The sequence below is a fragment of the Malassezia pachydermatis genome (genome assembly GCF_001278385.1).
Source record: "Malassezia pachydermatis strain CBS 1879 chromosome Unknown scaffold1, whole genome shotgun sequence".
Classification (NCBI taxonomy): Eukaryota; Fungi; Basidiomycota; class Malasseziomycetes; order Malasseziales; family Malasseziaceae; genus Malassezia; species Malassezia pachydermatis.
Genome location: NW_017253138.1, coordinates 944,317 through 963,984, shown reverse-complemented (window position 1 = coordinate 963,984; position 19,668 = coordinate 944,317). Strand labels below are relative to the sequence as shown.

Genomic DNA, 19,668 nt, shown 5'->3' with positions numbered 1-19,668 from the left:
GGCCTGCTGGCTATGCGAGCATCGTTTACGCTTCACGCAGCTCTTTCTGCAGGACGGTGCGTTCCGCTTCCGAGACCTGGTGTCAGTGCTTGATTCACGTACCTTCCAGTACTTGGTCTTGCGGTGAACAAACGGCTCAACACGCAAATTCGCCGGGCGATCTGGCATCGCCATCAGCTGCTCGGCGACTTTTTGAATGCGCTCACGAGGCGGTTGTGGAGATGCCGGCGTAGCTTCCAAGATACGTGGGATCTCGCTGGCCGGGAGTGGCTTGATGCGCAGCAAGCGGGCGGTGCTAGCCAACATGCTGTGAGAAGAAGAAAAGACGACGACGAACCGCAACGACGACCGATGGTTTATCACGTGAGAGTGGAGGGTCGCGCCGACGCGCACAGACGAGCTACAATCTCGCCCCCTCCGTTCGACGCGAGACTCCCCACACACGCGTCAGTGTGACGCTGGTGCTCCATCATGTGGGCTTCCCTGCTGCAACATTGTGTAGATGAGGTGGCGATGGACGGTGAAGCAGGTACGTACCTCTCAAACTTATATCAGGCTCGCATGTCGACCGCCTCTTCTCGTTTGCCGAGGCTTATTGTGCTACCCTGCCTACCGATGCCCAACCAGTCTGGGACGATGCTTATCGAGCATGGGTATGGCGACAAGTTCTGCAGGATGGACGCCTATTCGTAGGCGTAGCGTCCAAAGAGCCTGCTTCCATGTCGACATCCACCACTTCTGCCTCCCCTAAAGCCCCACGGACTTCAATCTTAGGGAAAGGCAAGGCAAGCAACAATGCACTCGCATCGTCTGCCACGCCTACACCACTGAAAGATACAGAACTCCAAAAACCCCTCTCTTCTTTGCAAGACACTTATGGGGAAGCATTGCGAGTATACATGTCGGCGGATCATGTTCGTCGTGTGCTGACAGGCTCCGATGCGCCGTTTGTCTCTGCTGCTGCCTACGATGCTTTGCAGCGAGTCTGTCGTGCACGCTCCGCTGGTCTCACCGTAGTGGAGCTGGGTGCGCAAACCCAGTACGATCAAAAAACCGTGTACTATCTTGTGAAAACCCTAGTCGAACGGCACCTTGTCGTCAAGTTTGCCGCACCAGAAATGGGACATGTCTCCAATTATGTGGTAGCCAAGCGTTATTTGGCCGACAATCCTCAGTGGCGCGCACAGCAAGCGGCTGAAGCTCCTTCCACGGCATCGGACAACCCAGACGCTTCCTCCGCGGTGGGCGAGCCTACGTTGGTCGACGTGGAGCGTCTGTCCGCCATGGCTGCGATGGACGCCGCGGATGAGGCAGAGGACGTATCGGAGACTACGGCCTCTGCGTCTACGGCCCCCACCGCCTCTCTAGCATTGCCTCCTGCTCTTGATCCGCATGATCATGCCATGCTAGCCTTTCCTCTTCTAAGTGAAGAGCAGAGCTCCGTGTGGCTTCACAGTCGGCAGGCGTTGCTTACGAAGCGGCTGATTCGTCTCTTGCAAGCCTCTACGTCTCATATGACACCTCGCCGATTCTTGGAAGTCCGTCTTGGTTTACGTCGTGTGCCGACGTTGCGCCGCGGCTTCCTTGCCTTTTTGAATCGGCACATCGCCTCTGGCTTGATTGAACGTGTACGTGTCCAGTTTCCTTCCACTACGCCCTTGTATATTCGTCTCACGGAGCGGTCCTCAGACACTCCTTCGGATACCCATGCACCATCGTTGCCAAGCGGCGATGCCACCCCCACCACAATGGCGTGCACATGGGATGCTCCGCTTGAGGCACAGCTACTGCGCCATATTGACGAAACAGGTGCCTCCGGGTGTACCATGCAAGAGCTAGCAGAAAAATTTGCGTTCTCTGCTGAAGTAAAGCGGATGGTCGAGCATATCTTGGCGCGGCAAGTGCCCTCAGGCGCACCGCCCTACCCTGCGTTAGCTATTTGCGCTCCTTTTGAGCAAGCAGGTCGTGAACGACGAATTCGCTACTATACGGCCCGTGGGTTCGAAGCGCATTGCCAAGCAGAGGGACTCTCGATGACCACGGCGCTGGGGATCACGGGAGGAACGGCTCCTTCGTCTGTTTCATGGATAGCCGTGCCTGCCTGGCTCCCTGGGGAGGCGTTCTTTGCATCCGCTGATGAGTTGCAGGATACGATGCAGCGTGTACAGCAGAATACCATCGGCTTTTTCCGCGACAAGGCTGGCCCTGTCTCGTTGCGCCCGCCCAAACGAAAGGCGCCTATTGATCCTACTACCGGCAAAGCGAAGCGGGGTCGTCCACGAAAGAATGCCCCACGGCCCTCTGAGCCAACGCCAGAGCCTGTCACGGAAAAGCCTGAGGAAGAGCCGGATACCAAGCAAGAAGACACGTCCATGGCCATTGATCCTGCCGTGACTGAAGGATGGCAAGTATTCCAACCTGTGGCTACCCGTTCTAGCGACACACGCGCCAATCTCAGTGCCTTTCAGCGAAGTACCCTTTTGGCGCATGTCGTCGAATTTGCTGGCGGTGCTTTGGACGATATTGATGTGCCGCGACGGACTCGCGCATATCTAGCGTCTCAGGCCAATTCAGATGCAAATACACAGGCAGGCGGCGATCTCGCGGATCGGTCTACACGTACCAAGGCCATTGCCCATGCGGAGCGTCGTGGGCTGTTGCGTACACTAAAAGTCGCTCGACCTGATGATGGGCAAAAGCCACGTACGATTTTGCATCTGGCTTCCTTGCAAGGCGCCGCACTTCAATCTGCTGTCGAAGCTGCCTTTACTACCACAGAGTCACGAGGCGTGGTTACGCATGACGATGTACTGGCCTCTCATGCAGGGCTTGCGGCCCCGGCTTTGCCGCCCACGATGCCTTGGGCCGATTCCACGCCCATTGTGTACGGGAAAGACGATCCTCTAGATGATCCTGCTACGCAACATGCGTTTGCCAAGCATACGCATGTCTTGCGGCAATACTATGGCTTTGCTCATGGCAGTGCTGCACGCCTTATGCTCTTTTTGGACAGTGCATGGACAGCCGCTCACACGGATGGCACCTTCTCGCTCCAGTGGTTTGTGACAGAGTCTCCTCTTACGACGTTTGTGGCGCTTGTGCCTGTACGCTTGCGCTCCCCTAGTGTCGTGCGGGCAGTGACGCAGGCACGCACAACGACGTGTGTACAGGATGTGCCACCATCCGTGGCGCGTCGGCTGGGCTTGAGCCCTACTCGTACACCGACAGCACGACTGGCTACCTATGCTCAGCAGCTGTGTGAATTGGGGCTGTGCACCCCTGTAGCACACGAAGAGGAAGACAAGGCACCGACTTGGCGCCTTGTTACTTCGGTGCCTCATCCAGATGAGCCTGCGACACCTCTCTCGCTCTCGACGCATGAAGCACGTGCTGCATACTGGGCGACCCTCCGAGCGCACATTGAGCGTGACCGGTCCTCATCCCTTGCCAAGCCCTATCTTACTGCGCCGCATGCATGGCAGACCGACTTTCTCTTGCGTGGGATCCAAAAAGCGTTCTTACGAAGGTACACACTTCCCGGCGGTGCACGTCCACCCAGCGAGGCGTACGAGCGAGTGGGGCATGTAGTCTTTGCCCCCACCAGTGTCATTGAGGCCTACTTTGAGGCACGTTCGCGTACGGGTCCTTCTGCTACGGAAACCATCGCTCGCAAAGTCGAAGCACGTCGTGCCGCCCGCGCGACAGAGTGGGCCAATGCCTGGGCGGCCGTGTGTGCGGAGAGGCCCCTGCCCTCAGAAATTCCACGCGCCGTTTCCCAACTGGAAGAGCGATACGTGGCAAGCCGCGAGGCATGGGCGCCGGCACTGCTTCAGCAGCGTCTTACTCGAGCCCTGCAAGGCGGCAGCACAGCTCATCGGACACCTGGTGAGCGCATACGTGTGCGACGCTCACGTCGTGCTATTCAATGGACAGCAGCACACCAAGTACGCCTATGCCATGCGTACGTGATTCTCCGTGAACGACAGCGTGCATGGCATGCCTGGCACCTATCGCAAGGGGCGCCTCCGCCCCCCGATGACTGGTCGGCGCTAGCACAGCTTGTGGACGATGATGGTGAAGATGGCGACGCGCCTTCGGCATGGACGACATGGCGTGTCCGACGACAACAGCTATCTCGATCGCCGCCTATGTTGAGCCGGTTGGCCTCCGTGGAGCGTGTATGGCACCGTTTTGCGCAAGAAGCTCGACGGGATGGCCGCCTTGTGGATCCTCACTGGCCTCACCCCTCGTCGCTCGACTTGAAAGCGCATTTATCTTTGTTTGAGGCGAACATCGATGCGGATGAAATCGCAAAGGCCCATGCCAAGGCGGTAGCACGTATTGTTCTTCCTCTTACTTGGACCGAGCGTGATGCGGAGGCCTGGGTCAGCACGGCCGAGGCCATTCCTCCCCTGTCATGGCCGAGCGAGAGTGCCCCGATGGTACACCGATTGGAAGCGCTGCGCCAGCGTGCATGGACCATGCGCATGCTACCCTCAGCGGTAGCATCGTTGCCCATTCTCTCTTCTATCGCCACGGCCTGCGTCCACATGCTTGTAACACGTCCTCTATCTCGGGATGCTATGCGTCAATGGACGCAGGCAGGCACTGCGGCGTTTCCCCAAGCGTTGGAAAGTGCTATGGACGCTATGCTATCGCAACGCATTGTGCGCTGGCTCGATGATATGCTGGTGTATACGGACGAATATGTACGAGCATGGACTTCAGCATGGCCCATGGCTGACGATGCCTATGCTGCGTATGTGCAAGCAAGCCAGCAGACTTCGATCACCGCGCACCCTGCTGCCTCCGATGGTGCGACGGCTGCATGGATCGCGATGCTCGAAGCAGGCGAAGTGCATCCCACACTCGATATGGGACCTTTGCATGCACTACGACGACGGACAAAGTTAAATGCACGGACTCTTGATGATATCGAGACGGAATGCCTTGTGACATTGACGCCGACATCGGCTATGCCACATGGGAACACATCCCTCCCTGCGCCCCCCTGTGGGCCGGCACCGACCTTTGAGACGTGGAATCCTGATGCTGTTCCACCTGCTTGGACCACATGTCTAGAGGAGGCGGGTGCTGAGGGCGTTTGTGTCTCCTCGCTGGATGTGACTTGGCTTGCCCAGCATCCCATCCCGACGAGTGTTCTGCGCCTAGGGTACGATACACCGCGTCTTGTGCATCCAAAGTTTGTCGAGGCATGGTCGTGTGCGTCACTGGATATGTCGACAGCACAGCAGCGTGTATGGCCACGACCCTGGTACGATGCGTATGGTACGCTACATACCAAGGTATGGCAGCAGCGCTATGTTTCTGTACTGGCCTACATCCATCAGCACCCTGGCGTGACCCTGGCTACGCTTCACACGTCTATGGCGCCATGGCTGGACCGACTGGCACTCCTCGACGTGGTACATGTGGCGGTGAAGGAAAAAGCGGTCCAGGTCCTAGTGAACCCGTCTACGTCTCTGGATTGGGACGTGACAGCGCCGGAGGACGTGGCCCTGCACCCTGGCGCGGCACGTGCGTTATGGACAGCGCAGGTGACCGTTTCGGCGTAGGTAGGCATTGCTTTCCAATATGACTATAATACAAAGTACGAAGCGTCTACATAGGAGGCGGCAAAGAAACACTGCGCGCCGTGGCCGATGGTAGGGCATCGTGTTGTTGATGGATGGGATGCTGTGTACGTTCAAAGTGCATGAGCTCTGCAATGAATCCGATGTTGGGCGATGCATCAGGCCGACATGTCGTGACATATGCATAGGCCTGTTGCAGACGCCAGCGGCGCTGATGCATGAGGTAGGCCATCACGATCATGGCACTACGTGACTTGCCTGCACGGCAGTGGACATACGTGGGCAGGCCGCGCTCGTGCATAATGTCAAGAAACGAACAAGCCTGATTTAGGGCTGTTTGGACGCCGTCTGCTTCCACCGAGTCATGCATAGGCAGGTACAAGTATTCTTCGAATTGTTGACGTAGTTGCAATTCAGGCGTACCACCATCTTCGACTTCCTGCGCCGTATTGATAATAGCACGTACACCAAGCGTACGAAGCACCATGACGTTATCAGGTGTCTGGATGTCTGGGCCAAGGTACAGCTCATTAGGAATAATGGTCGATACATCGAACGTAAGTACATCGTATATCTCACGTGCACTTTGTGGCTCGTCGAACAATGCACCATCGCTAAAACGCGTCATGGTTGGCATAGCCGTGGTAGCCACATGCAAATGAGATGCCTTCGACATCCTTGATCCTTCGCGGGTCGTATGGCGCCGAGCCACGAGGGGCAAAGGCGGTGCAGGCCCAGAAGACGTACGTAGCCGCGGTAGGGAAGGACGATGGCTGGATAAAAGCCGCAGTGGACTTGGCATTTTTTCTTGTGTACTCGTAGCAAAAGATGACAGGAACGACGACGTAGCATCTACTGGCCCTGGTGTCGCGATGATGGATGTATCTTCGTCCTCTTGACTAGGTTCAGCGTCCAGAACGCGGAACCACGCTAAACTTTCAGGGGTTTCACGGAGTGTACGCATGCCACCCGGAACGTAGTACAGTCCATGCCGTGCTTCGGCTACTTGTGGACTTTGGGAGGCCAGGGAAGCTACACGCGTTCGCAATGCCGCGATAAGTTTGAGAAGCAAATGCCCTGCCAAAGCTGAGGTATCGTCTTCGTACAGCACGAGTACATCGAGGAACCAATACGCCCGCATCAGGGCCTCGAGGGTGTCCTGCGGCACGGATGCCGCAGCGGAATGTGTACGCTGTGTCTCGTAGAGCGACCGATAATGTTTGATATTGCTTGGCAAATGAATGAAACTCACCACGTCCATGGTATCCAACATCTCCGGTTGATTGGCCAACGCCCGCTGCATGCGACGCAAGAGAAGGGATGGAATCTGGACATTAATGGCGCCTTGGATATGACCTGTACCCAAGCATGTCATGGCCTGACTATCTCTGCATCCCATGTAAATATGCGAAGGTCGCGTATCCAGCAAGAGGAAAGGCGCTGTACTGGTGGATTGCCATGGTACAGCTACGCACGGGTCGCCCATATGGTCACATACGACGGGCTTGGATGGCAATGGAGGATCAGACGAAAGCAATGGGGGCGAAAAAGCTACCGGCGATGCTGTTGCTGTTGGCATGCTGGCCGATAATCCATGCGCCGACGTGGAAGGTGCGCATAGACACTCAGGGTACGTCGGTGTGGATGGCGAGAGAGCTGGAAGAGTCGCAGCTACGCTTTCTGATTGATCCTTAGGTGACTCGTCTGGCGACACACAGAGAGACAATGCCGGCACAGCCACAGGCACTCGTCGACGACCGCCTGGAATACATAGACCGTCTTGGGTTGAGTCTGAGCAACAAGAAGAAGATTGGTCTGGTCTAGCTTGGTTAGGATGCCCATCTTCCGTCTCTGTGGAAGGACAGGAAGCGGCTACACGCGCTGCGACATCGTGAGGCGTGATAGCCAAGGCACATGCATTGGCTTTTCCGGGGGGCATACTCATGACGATGGAGATGCACAAAGGATCACCGTATTATCCGTAGGTTATATACACGAAACAGGATTGAAAGCGTGATCGCGTGAGCAGGCGCTGCCGTAGTGAGAAATGAAGCGTCACGACGATAGCGTGATGGAAGTTGGTCGTTGGTACTGAATGCCAGACGTTGCACCCTCCCACAATCTAGAAAGCGTGCGCGAGCGAGTACGGTACAGTGCAGCACACGTACACAATCAAACCTCGGCCCACCAGCGGCACAGGGTGGTGTGCCAGGAAAAGTAGGTCCCTCCTAACCGATAGACCAACGCGGAGGCGAGCGGTGAAGCGACGTTCGCGTCCTTGTGTGGCACCCTCCACCTGGGCGACGCAAGCGCCTGCCCAGCGCGAGAAAGGGGGCGACTTGGTACACCTACCTACTAGGCCCCCGATGATATCGGGCTGTGCGCGTACGTCATGCTTGGGGGCTCGGCCGATATATGCCGCAGCGCATCACGTGGAGTCCAGAAGACGGATGCCGTGGCACGCTGGCGGCGTCGTCTCCGCCATCGATCGCACTGACAAGCGCGCCGAGGTGCTAGATTTGACCCTTGGTGTTACACAGCGTCCGTGTCCCCATATCATATAATGTCGACAACGCCGAGTGGGTCGGCATCCCGCCGGGGTGCCGCCGCACGGCGCCGTGCTGCCCCACGTCAACGTGGTGCCGCGGCTGCGGAAGACGAGACTGACCAGGTGCGTGCCCTGCGTGCCAAATACCCGACACAGCTTGCGATGCTATCGGAGCTATTCCCAGCCTGGTCGGATGAAGACCTTTTGTTTGTCCTCCAAGAGAGCCAGGGTGAAGTCGAGGTGGCTGTAGGCCGCATTAGCGAAGGCCACGCTGAACAGTTCTCCTCCGTGAAATCGAAAAAGACGCAGAAGAAAGAGGCAGCGGCAGCACATGCTGCTACCGTGCCAACGACCACTAGCTCCACCGCGACACCCCCTGCGACTGTCGTGCCTGCGCCTGCACCGACTGTTGCCTCCGCGGAAGGTGCGTCGTCGCGTCGTGCTCGTACACATGAACGTGGTTCGCGTGGTCGTGGTGCTAGCACCCCTGCTGCGCGTGGTGGCCGCGGTGGTTTCCGTGGTGTAGCGCGTGGCGGTTCTAATGCCGGTGTCTCATCGACGATGGGCGCTGGTGTGCCGAATGATACGACTGGCTCTATGCCCGTAATCACCACGGCGGCGGCCTTTGGTTTGAAGACGCCGCAACCCACGTCTACGACTTCCACCCCTGCCACTTCCGCCCCGAATGCCACGAACACAACCGCTACTACCACCAAAACTCCCGCTTCGAAGTCGAAGGCGGCTATGAGCTGGGCCCAGATTGCTCGTCCTGCCGAGCCTAAGCCGGCACCGGCCGCGACGGCGCCTACTGCTGCTTCTGCTGCTGCTGCTGCGCCAGCACCATCCGCAGCGACCCCTACGTCGGCGACCGACTCGGTCACGCCAGCGACGGAGACCACGTCGAGTGAAAAGACTTCGTCCGCGGACGCACCCGCGAAAGCTGTCTCGGTGCCGCCACCCGGCGAGCAAGAGACGTCGCTTTCCGAGGCGAAGGCGGCGGCTGTCTCAGCGGCAGCCTCGTCTGGCTCCGCACCGATTGCCGCGGCGGCTGCGGCGGCCGCTTCGACAGGCTCGCGTCCTTCGCGTTCGCAGCGTCCTCCGCAAGATGCGGCGGTGGTGATGCCCGGCAATGCCTCGTCACTGGACCGTCTCGGCATGCAGTTCGGCAGCCTGAACTTTGGCGCACCGAGTACCCCGACGAACGATACGCCTGCGACTGAGTCCACGACGGCGCCCCCGATTGAGACGCCTTCGTCGGCGCCAGCGGGAGCAGCTGCTTCGACGCATTCTGCTATGCCAGCGACGCAGCCCGCCCCACAGCCTGTGCGTGACTACGACGCATTCAAGGGAAGTGCGTTTGCAGGTACGGGTACGGGCACGGGCACCTATGGCCTGAGTCATGCAGCACCGACGCACGACGATGCCAGTCTGTACCACCAGGCCGGCACGCCGACAGGTATGCCTGCATCGTCGGCGCCCGGGTACTCGTCGATGTATGCGTTTGACTCGCACCAGCGCATTTCGCAGCAGCAGCCGTACGGCCACAGCGGTAGCGGCGTTGGCACTACGCTGCGCTCGGACGACCGTATGCCGGCCTCGTCGCAGCCTGCGACGCCCGGTGCGCCGCCGGTGCCTGACGCGGCGGCGGGTATGCAGCAGCAGCCCTTCCCGAATGTGATGCCGTACTACTACCCGTACTACATGCCGAACCAGTTCCAGCACTTCTCGCCTGCCGCTGGCTTTGGCCAGTACCCGTTGTACGGCGGACAGCCTGCGGCTGCTCAGCAGCAGCAGCAGCAGCAGCAACAGCATCACCACCATCCACCACAGCAACCGCAACAGCCGCCGCAGCCTGGCGCCAAGGCGGGTGATGTGACTACGGGTGGCGCCTCGGGTCTTGGCTCGTACGTGCACCACGACAACACGAGTGCTGCGTCGTACGATGCGCAGGGCTTTGGCCAGCGTCTGGGTGGCAGCAGCAACGAGTTCAAGCTGCCTGGCGCTTCAGATGCCACGAGCAACAATGGTTTGCCCGGCCTGAGTTTCCTGGGCGGTGCGTCCGGTGCTGGCGCGCCGCCGGGCATGTCCTCGGCAGGTCCTGCGCGTGGCGGCGCGAGCAGCGCGGCGGGTACGCCAGGTGGCTCCACGCCGCTGGACTACCGTGCCTTTGATGCGAGCAAGTCGCCGGCCGGTCGTCCTGCTGGCACGCCTGGCGCTGGTGGTCCGCCGCCGCCGCCGCATGGTGTGCCTACGCCGGGCGCCCAGCAAGGTACCGCTGCCCCGATGGCGGCTGCGCAGCAACACCCAGCGTACTACCAGCAGTACGCTGGCTTCATGCAGGCCAATGCGTACGACGGCTACTCGTACGGTCGTCAGCCGTACTGGGCTTAGCTGCCTCTTGGGCCTATAGCCTCCATAGATTATGCCGACGGGTGTAGAGTACGACGTATGAGCGAAGGCGTCCCTCACTGCTGCGCATGGCTCTGACGACATTGGCTTGGCCGGCCGCACGGCCTGGAGGTATGATTGGCCCCCTACTCGGCCGATATATCATAGGCGATCAGTTTGTGGGGGAGGGCTTGAAACCGATCCCCCCGCCCGCGGAGGCAGTTCGATATTGGGCGTAGCTGGGCTGCGTTACGAGGGTTTCTGCTTGACGTTGTCTCGATTGGCACGACGAAGATCGTTTCTTCTCGTCATCACCTCTGCGTGACTAGAGCCTGTCTTGGAAAGTACTGGTGGAGTTTTGTGCCCCTTGTACGCCTCGTCGTCCTTGCCGTACTGCTGTTGGGCTCCACATAAACACGCGTGTTCTCGACGTGGTTCTTCGTAGCACCGCGTCATGGACCCGCATCGCGATCCGTTCCTAACGGAGCAGCATCAGGTCTCGCCGATGTTTACGTCGACGGCTTCCTTCCCTCCGACCTCGTCAGCGAGTGGCTCCACGTCGGCTTCCATGTCGGCCGTGGATCCGCTGCTTCCCTCCCTGGGTCTAGGGGATAGTCCTCATCTCCCTTCAAGTTTGAAGCAGGAGCCAGGTTGGGGCTCGCCTGATATGCTCTCAGAGCTGCAGCGTGTCTCCTCACTATCTCTTCACACGCCCGTACGCTCACATCTCTCGTTTGACCCCGATACCAGCGACTCTACCATCCGGTCGATCTCTCAACCATCTCTGCGCGCACATACGGCCTCTATGGAAGCCTCCATGTCTATGAACCCCACCTTACCGACAGGGTACAGCGAGCCCGTTCTCTCGAGCGAGCCCATGCAATCGTTATCACCCCCGGCTTCCGCCTCGACTTCGGCATCCACCCCGGCGTTGCAGCCCCCTGTGACCCCTAGTGCACAGCCGCCCAGCACGCCATTGAAGTCGATGTCTCAGCGCGGACCACCGCCTACGATGCCCATGCCGTCGTCCCATGCGCTAGGTATGCTCTCCACGCCGGAACGTCGTGCGTCACGGCCGACCTTTGGAAGCATGCCGGACCTGGCCTCGTCGCCCGATGTGCATGCGATGAACCAGGCTTCCTGTGCGTATGAAGCCAGTCCTTCGCCGCAAAAGTACCATCGGTCTTCTGCGCCACATATCTCTGATATGCCGCCGATGGGCCCTCTCTCTCCGTCGGTCCACAGCCCCTTTGTCTCGATGACCCCGGGGCAAGTACCCACGTCCCTCCCACCCGGCGCGGCTCTCCTGGACGATCCATTCGTTCCTATGCCATACTATGCTCCTGTTCCGCCAGGCACCGCCGCTGCACCACCACCGCCTCCGCTGGGTCCTTTTGAGCCAGGGACACCGCAAGGGCCTCCTAGTATGTCACGTGTTCTCTCCGCGCCGGTGGGGATGCCATGGCCTGCGCATGACGTGAGTTCGCCAGGCGGGGCCTCCAGCACGGTCCCTTTCTCGCCCTTGGGCGAACCGACGTCGTTCCCTGGGTCACCGTCGACGCATCCAATGGCTATGCCGATGTCGCATCCTGCCATGGCTATGTACCAGAAAGAGATGCAGGCGTATGGCACGACCTCAGCGCCGTATTGGCCCTTCCACGAGGCCGATCACTTCTCGCCTGGCCTCCCGTCGTCCAAAAGCACAGGCGCTTTGGCATCGCCCTTGCCTCTTTCTCCTACGTCGTCCACGATGACACCAAGGCAACGGCGTTCTCATCTACCCCACAGCATTAGCATGCCTGGCGACCAGATGTCATCTCTCATGGATCATCAGCAGCAGGATCTGCTGTTGAGTCCTGCTCGTCAGCGTATACGCAGTGGTCTACCACCGCCACTTGTCGTGAGCTCCGCGGACAAACTGCATGTATGTCACTGTGGCCGGCGCTTTAAGCGTCTAGAGCACTTGAAGCGGCACGCTCGCACACATACGCAAGAACGTCCACACAAGTGCCCTGTACCATCCTGTGGGAAGAGCTTTGGACGCTCAGACAATCTATCTCAGCATATGAAAACACACTATCGTCCTTCCGGCTTGGCTGGCCGCGCAAGCGAACTTCTTGCGAAGCAGGAAGAGCCTGCACGACGCTCTGATCGGCGGCACGACCCCTATGCAGCAGCAGCAGCAGCGGCCGCGGCCGCGTTGGCCTCGTCGCAGAAAGCCGCGACGTCAGAGTCCGTGCAGTCTGAGACGCGATGGGACCCCGAGTCTGCCTCCCAGGGAACAGCACCTACGCCACTCTCAGAGTTTGCTCCTACACCTGCCGCGATATCATCGGCCGTAACCACGCCCACTCCGGCGGCCCCACCACTACCATTGCAACCCGTCTCGGCGGGCGATAGCCAGGGTATGCCATCCTCACCGCGCAAGCCGTCGAGCACAACCGTACCACCTGCTGCGTCAACTTTGTAGGCTGGCCACTCATCCACGCCGCCTGTATATCCGCATTTGAACGTACATTCCGTAGCAGGTTGGTCTTATAGACTATTTTATATATCTCGTTGTGCATCCGTCTCGAGGGTGGCGAAGAACAAGCCTTGCCGCCTTACAAAGCCTTCGCACGGTACAGCAGAATGTACGCTACGGAGTCTTCGCCGCCACCATAGAGTGTCTCGATCTTCTCGGTGGGTACCAACGAGACTTTGTCGTCGTCAAACTTGTACCACATGCTGGCGGGCGGCGGAAGTGGTTGCGACGTGTCTTCTTGCCGCACCCACGACATGTAATGCCCCGCATCCGCCGCAGCACCTTTGTGTGTGACGATGCCCACAAGCTCGTACAAGCCACTTGGATTGCAGCCAGCATCGGAGCGCAAGTCTGCGTCGATCAACGCATCGACTTGCTCCCGCTCTTTTGCACGCTGTGCCACCTCTTCCTCGTCCGTCAGCGCACCGCCTTCGACGGCACCTGCCTCCATGGAGCGGCCCTGCACACGCGCCCTAAGCTTCGCGCGCTCTTCCCGGTCCTTTCCAATGGCCTTGATTTTCGCACTAACAGGAGCCAGACGGCGAGCCAGGTCATCCGTAACAAAGGTACTCGCATCCAACTCCATCGGGAACTTGACTTTGCGCATGATCTTGGTCTTCTTGTTAATATCGCGACGCCAGTAGAACCGCACAAAGTGCACAGAGAGGTACGCCGGCAGTCGGGAAATCCGGCGCTTCTCATTGTACAGCGCTGTACGTCCTAGCTGATCCGAATGCTTCTCCAGCTGTTGCGTCATCGACTCCAAAATGCCAGCGGTCATTTCGTTGGTCGAGCTGGATATGTTGCACTGCAGCATCTGGAATGGCTCTTCCAGATGCGTCGGTGCTTCGTCGCTCGTCTCTGCACACGAGCGCTCAATCGTCATGTGCCCTGTCACATACTGCGGCACAAACTTCTCCCTGGGCTGACCTGCGGCTGGCAGCTGCGAGAGCGCTTGCATGATTCGCACCCACACTTCCTCTGCATCCTGCTGCGCAAACCCACCGCCTTCGGCTGTCTCTGCAAACTGGGGCGCAAGCTTACGAAGCACCGTGAGAAAGATGAGAGGCGGCACCGCCTCCGTGGTTTTGCTCATATCGCTGAACAAGTCACGCATCGACGCCACCAATGTCGCGTCGCCATCGCTCGCGCCGACGCGGCCTGTGTAGGCCGACAGGGCCTCTTGCAAGGGCGGAATCGTGCGCAGTACCTGCAAGGTCGAGTTTAGGTAGCAGGTGTTACCGAGATTTACCAGGCCTACCCGCAAGTTCGCGGCCTTGTTCAGCTCTTCGTCCTGCATGTCCTCTAGGAACTGGACAGGCTTCGCCGGGGCCTTGGGAAGTTCTCCTGCAGCACCAAGCACCATGAATTGATGTCCCGCCCGTACATTGAGCTTGCTGATCTCTGTATCGTCTTTCAGAAGACCACCCTTGATCATGACTTTTTGGCGGTCGGTCGGCACCGACGTCGCCTGCGCGATGGCCTCCTTAAAGGCTAGGCCTGTGCCATTGGTATCTAGCGAGATGTCATACTTTCATGAGAGGCGTGCATACGTACCACTTTGCCATTGTGCTTTACTTTTACGGGAACCGTAGCCATTTTGCCCATGGACAGCGTCACGAAGCAACAGCGACGCGTCACTTGTGGCTTGCTTGTGCGCCGCGCAGCGCACGGCCTACGTACAGCGATGGACCTTCGGCCGAGTCATGCACGACCGACTTTTTTTTTGCGGTGCATGGCCCAGACGTACGACGTCTGGGCGGTGGGTTTTCGTTCGTGCGCGACGTGACGATGGCCAAAGCGACGAAGCGTACGAAGAAGTTTGTAAAAAACAAACTCGATGCGACGTTGCAACAGCGACGTGATGCCAAGAAAAAGCTCAAGTACGTGAAGAACAAGCGCCCTGTGGGCCGACGTGGCGTGGATGTCGGTGACGATGAGGCCAGTGAAGCGGAGGACGATGAGGAGAAGGTCGCATCAACGGACGCGCAGGGTGGTATGAGTGTCGATGATTTCCTTGCAGGTGGCTTCCGTGAAGGCATGGACGATGCGGACGACGATGACGAGGAGGCTAGCGATGCCATCGACGACGACGACGACGACGACGACTTGGACGGCGTCGATGAGCTCGATGAAGAGGAGCATGCGCAGGACCTTGCTAAGCTGGCAGAGACGGACCCTGAGTTCTACAAGTATTTGCAGGAAAACGATAAGGACTTGCTAGAGTTTGGCCAAGGGGACGACGAGGCGGATGACGACGAGGAAGACGAGGAGGAGGAGGAGGAAGAGGCACGCGTGCTCACCATGGACCTGCTGCGTGCATGGCAGAAGGAGCTGCTTCGTCACCGATCGCCTCGTGCCCTGCGCCGCCTCCTACTGGCGTTCCGCGCGGCCGTGTCTACGGACGACGAGCGCGTGGCGTCCACGGCGTTCCGCGTGGAGGACAGTGCTGTGTACTCGAAACTGATCATCACGACGTTCAAGTATATGCCTATGATCATGGAGCACCATGTGCCGTACAAAAAAGGGAACGATGGCAGGTTCAAAGTACCGACCAACACGAAGAAATGGCATGCGCTTTTCCGCCCAGTGCGCAGCTACTTTTTGAGCGTCGTGCAGTTCCTGAAGACCTCGCCTGAGCCTGATATGGTGTATGTGGCCCTCACCGAGTCGGCCAAGATGGTGCCGTATCTGCACCATGACCGCCGTGTGACGCGCGACTATGTGCGTGCGCTTCTGGAGCACTGGGCCACGGGGGAGGACCGTGTGCGACTAGCCGCGTTCTCGTGCTTGTTTGTGACGACTGCCTCGGCGTTCGACGATGAGATGATCGACTTTTGTCTGAAGAGCACGTACCATACACTGATCCGGCATACCAAGCAGACGAAGCCTCACACTTTGGAGCAGATTGCGCTGATGAAGAACACAGCATGCGAGCTGTTTACGCTGCATCCAGAGGCGAGCTACCAACAAGCGTTTGGGTTCATCCGTCAGCTGGCCATTTCGCTGCGCAACTGCCTAAAGCTCAAGACGCAGGAGCAATACCAGTCCGTGCTGAACTGGCCCTACTTGCACTGCCTTGACTTTTGGTCGTTGGTGCTTGCGAAGACGTGCCATGTGGATCTGGAGGCGGCGAGCGGTGTGCCGAGTCCTATGCGTCCGCTGGTGTACCCCCTGGTCCAAGTGGCGCTGGGCGTAGCGCGCCTCGTGCCCATGTCGCGCTACTTCCCGCTGCGTCTGCATGTGCTTCGCTCCATGCTGCGGCTTATGCAGGCGACCCATGTGTATATCCCTCTGGCGCCGCTTATTTTGGAGGTCTTTGACAGCAGCGAGTTCCAGCGCCGCGGCAAGGGCGCGACACTCAAGCCGCTGGACCTCGACACGACGTTCCGTGCGCCTGCGGCGTACGTTCGTACGAAGGTGTATGCGAATCAGCTTGCTGAAGAGTTTGCGTTTGCTCTTCTCGAGTTCCTTGCGACGCAGGCTCGCAGCATTTCGTTCCCAGAGATGGTCATCCCGATGGTCGTCCAGCTTCGTCGCGTCGTCAAGGCATCGCCCAACACGCGTCTTCACGATGCGATCAAGCCGCTGCTCGATAAGGTGCAGCAGACCTCGACGTGGATCACGCAGCGCCGTGCATCGGTGGAATTCGCCCCGAACCAGCATGCACAAGTCGATGCGTTTTTGCGCGACGAGAAAGCGGAGGCGCCGCTGCAGCAGGCGCTGCGGCTCGCGCGGAAAGTCCGCGAGCAGAAGCAGCGTTTGCTGCAGCAGACAGCGCATGTCGTTGACGATGAAGAAGAGTAAGTAGGCTTGCTGCACGACTGTGTAGCCGATGATGTACTGGTACTATTTTTTACTGTGATCCGACTGCGTCGCTTCGTACTCGGTGAGCGAGAGCGCGAGGGCGAGTCGTAAATCGTCGTCCATCTCGTCGTCCTGCGACGTGGCGGCCTTCTCGGCGCGTGGCAGGCGAGGCGTCTGGGCGACCAGGGCACTACGGCCGGTGGACGAGTGGGACGCCGGTGCGTCCACGGCACGCAATGTCGGAGACTTGGTCGCCCAGGCGCCCAACGATGCAGGCGAGCGGGCCATAGGGCGCGACGACGACGCCTGTGTAGGCACGGGCCATTCCAGCGGACTGTGCTGTGGCATAGACGGCGAGCAGGAGGACAGGGAGGAGCTCGTACTCCCTACGCCCCGCATCTCGGCATGAGACGTCGGCCGTGGGATCGTACGCAGTTTGCTCCACGACTGACTGTACGCATCGTGCGGACTCCCGGCCGCCGACGATCTCGTGTGCCAGGGATCGCGTGTGCGCCTACTTGGCAAGCTCGGCGAGAGAGGCGTGGCATCGCTATCGCCGTCGTGCACGTCCAAATCAAGATCGTCCAAGCCGTACATGAGGTCCGACGATAAGTCGTCCATGTTGGATGCCGCGGCCGAGTCCTCGCGACTGAGCATCAGCGCGTAATCCAACGCGGCATCTTCGTCCAATGCGCCATGCACACGCTGGACCATGGCGGCCCGCTCAGCCTGTGTAGCCGCAGCGGCCTCCCGTTCGTACTGCATGTGCTGCTGCTCTTCCTGCACGACACGGTCCCAATCTGCTCGCATTCGCCCACGCTCACTCATACCCGCCTTGGCCCTGTGCGCTTTCGCGCCTTTGGGGTCGACAGGCGCCGCCGCCTCGTCGTGGGTGCGCCATGAGAGCACTTGACGCCCAATAGACGCTACCAGCATATCATGCGCTGCAATAATATGGTGCACACGGAACCGCGCAGCATCGTCTTCGCTTAGCATGCCTTCGGCCAGCATCCGCGCAGGATGCCGCCGCGCTGCCCGTTCATGGAATACACGCACGACATGCCCTGCCAACGCATCCAATGCCTTCATCATTCCGTCCTCACACCCAATCAAAATCAAGGCTGGCGTACATGCGATGGCAGTGATGGCATGGTGGTGGCCATCAAACACCAGCGCAGGCCGCACTTGCCGCGCCGTTGGGACGGCGTCTGTGCCTTGCCACAGTGCCTGCTCCTTCGCCTGCCATGGCTCGCCCTCCGCGTCCCATTCCCACACGCCTACAGCGCCGGAGGCCGTGCCGGCACATACAAACTTGCGCTCTTGCAGGCGCGAAGCACGGAGCCGGGCCACGATCGACGCAGGCAGCGGCAGCGGCTTGGATCGGACGTCCCATTCGCAGCGCAGACAGGTGAGTGGCGAGGCGCGAGGCGCGCCAAACACTGTCGTATGTACATCTGTCCCGTGAATGTCCACGCGGAAAAACACACGGTCGTTGGTATAGTGAAGTAGACAGGCCAATCGATCGTCCATGGCGTCCAAGGCCATCGTCGCCAGAGGCTGCTCGGCTTTCAAGGCAGGAATGTGCCTACGTTCGCCTTCTGTGGCAGGCTCGATGGTGGTATGTGCGCGCGCCGCTTCCAAGGCATCGCGCACGATCCGCCCCCAGGGAATGGATTGCCACACGACCAAGGCCCCATCGCGTCGCGCCGCGACCAATGCGCCATGGCATGGCGCGTACTCCACATGCGTCACGACGTGCGATCCGATAGGGGTAGGATGGTCCGGCGACGAGGTATACGCTGTGCCGCGCCAAAGCGGCTCCGAGAGTTTCGGGTGCCATACCATCACTGTGCCATCAGCCGCCGCCGTAGCAAACGTAGACGCCATATCGCCCAATTGAGACAGCTGTTGTCGGTACCGCTCTTCCGAGTGCATCCCACCTCGATCGGGTGGCGGCACGACATGGATCGCCGTCACAGGCGCTGCATGGGCGCGGCCCGCAGGCCATGCGCGGTTGTGTACGGTGCCGCGGGCATTCTGGCCCCGCCAGTCGATGGTCGTAAGCGAGATGTCGCCGGATCGGTGGCCCCATACGATGCGCGACGCTGTAGCATCGGTCGCCATCGAAGTCGTTACAGGGCTGTGCTCGACATTCGGATAGCCATTTGCACTCCTGGTGGTCAAGCCTTGCGCATCGAGGAAGTCTTTCGCGACTTTCCCCGTGATAGCATTGGACCGCGATGCTACACTGAAACCGTACGACAGCGAGAGCACAAAGCGATGCGAGGCACTGAGCGCCAACATATCGATCTGCGAAATACGTGGATCGGTTAGCACAGTCGGCATACGTGACTTGCGCCAGCGACGGAGGAGCGCCGTACGTGCAAAGTACTCCCCCCGCCAACTTGGCTGCATACGACGAAGCGCTGGCGCCGTACGTAGCGCCAACCAGGCGGGATCGCCACTCGCTGCGGAGGCGGCAATAATTCGCTCTTCACGCTCTTCGAGCCCAAACGATACCATGAGCGCAGCACGCCATGTCGTGTCCAGCGATACGATGGCATTCCATGCGCGGCATGTCTGTGCACACTGTGACAGGGATCGTGGATCCAGGTACGCAAAGACCCGCGCCAGCGTCTCCGGCGCTAGCTTAGCGATCTCGCCCTGCGATGGTGCTTCCGGCGACGCCGGAGCCATCGGCCCCGCCCTATCGGCCCCCTCGCCACGCACAGGCATCGGCGTGGACGACGTGGAAGGCAGCGATGCCATCTCCATCTCTCACCCAACACCACGCGCCTACGTCTGTA

At 59.6% G+C, this 19,668-nt stretch overlaps 8 protein-coding genes across 8 annotated transcripts; 4 read left to right on the top strand and 4 right to left on the bottom strand.

Moving 5' to 3' along the window:
* Positions 1 to 25: 25 nt before the first annotated feature.
* Positions 26 to 306, bottom strand: Malapachy_3414 (hypothetical protein; the record flags this gene model as incomplete). Its single annotated transcript, XM_018137884.1, has 2 exons — positions 26 to 76; positions 103 to 306. The coding sequence occupies 2 exons, from the start codon at positions 304 to 306 to the stop codon at positions 26 to 28; spliced, it is 255 nt and encodes an 84-aa protein (XP_017993865.1).
* A 165-nt stretch (positions 307 to 471) lies between these two features.
* Positions 472 to 5,576, top strand: Malapachy_3415 (hypothetical protein; the record flags this gene model as incomplete). The annotated part of the gene is made up of 2 exons (XM_018137885.1): positions 472 to 529; positions 556 to 5,576. 2 exons carry the CDS (start codon positions 472 to 474, stop codon positions 5,574 to 5,576), a joined length of 5,079 nt encoding a protein of 1,692 aa, XP_017993864.1.
* Positions 5,577 to 5,622: 46 nt separating this feature from the next.
* Malapachy_3389 (map kinase phosphatase) lies at positions 5,623 to 6,969 on the bottom strand (the record flags this gene model as incomplete). Its single annotated transcript, XM_018137860.1, has 1 exon — positions 5,623 to 6,969. The coding sequence occupies one exon, from the start codon at positions 6,967 to 6,969 to the stop codon at positions 5,623 to 5,625; it is 1,347 nt and encodes a 448-aa protein (XP_017993951.1).
* A 1,188-nt stretch (positions 6,970 to 8,157) lies between these two features.
* On the top strand, positions 8,158 to 10,533 carry Malapachy_3420 (rnapii degradation factor def1; the record flags this gene model as incomplete). The annotated part of the gene is made up of 1 exon (XM_018137890.1): positions 8,158 to 10,533. The coding sequence occupies one exon, from the start codon at positions 8,158 to 8,160 to the stop codon at positions 10,531 to 10,533; it is 2,376 nt and encodes a 791-aa protein (XP_017993701.1).
* A 451-nt stretch (positions 10,534 to 10,984) lies between these two features.
* On the top strand, positions 10,985 to 13,000 carry Malapachy_3399 (ste like transcription factor; the record flags this gene model as incomplete). The annotated part of the gene is made up of 1 exon (XM_018137870.1): positions 10,985 to 13,000. One exon carries the CDS (start codon positions 10,985 to 10,987, stop codon positions 12,998 to 13,000), a length of 2,016 nt encoding a protein of 671 aa, XP_017993905.1.
* Positions 13,001 to 13,133: 133 nt separating this feature from the next.
* On the bottom strand, positions 13,134 to 14,653 carry Malapachy_3382 (cysteine proteinase; the record flags this gene model as incomplete). The annotated part of the gene is made up of 2 exons (XM_018137854.1): positions 13,134 to 14,585; positions 14,612 to 14,653. The coding sequence occupies 2 exons, from the start codon at positions 14,651 to 14,653 to the stop codon at positions 13,134 to 13,136; spliced, it is 1,494 nt and encodes a 497-aa protein (XP_017994178.1).
* Positions 14,654 to 14,845: 192 nt separating this feature from the next.
* On the top strand, positions 14,846 to 16,861 carry Malapachy_3391 (noc2-domain-containing protein; the record flags this gene model as incomplete). The annotated part of the gene is made up of 1 exon (XM_018137862.1): positions 14,846 to 16,861. One exon carries the CDS (start codon positions 14,846 to 14,848, stop codon positions 16,859 to 16,861), a length of 2,016 nt encoding a protein of 671 aa, XP_017993911.1.
* A 42-nt stretch (positions 16,862 to 16,903) lies between these two features.
* Positions 16,904 to 19,636, bottom strand: Malapachy_3402 (cdc4 and related f-box and wd-40 protein; the record flags this gene model as incomplete). The annotated part of the gene is made up of 1 exon (XM_018137872.1): positions 16,904 to 19,636. One exon carries the CDS (start codon positions 19,634 to 19,636, stop codon positions 16,904 to 16,906), a length of 2,733 nt encoding a protein of 910 aa, XP_017993800.1.
* Between the last annotated feature and the right edge of the window lie 32 nt (positions 19,637 to 19,668).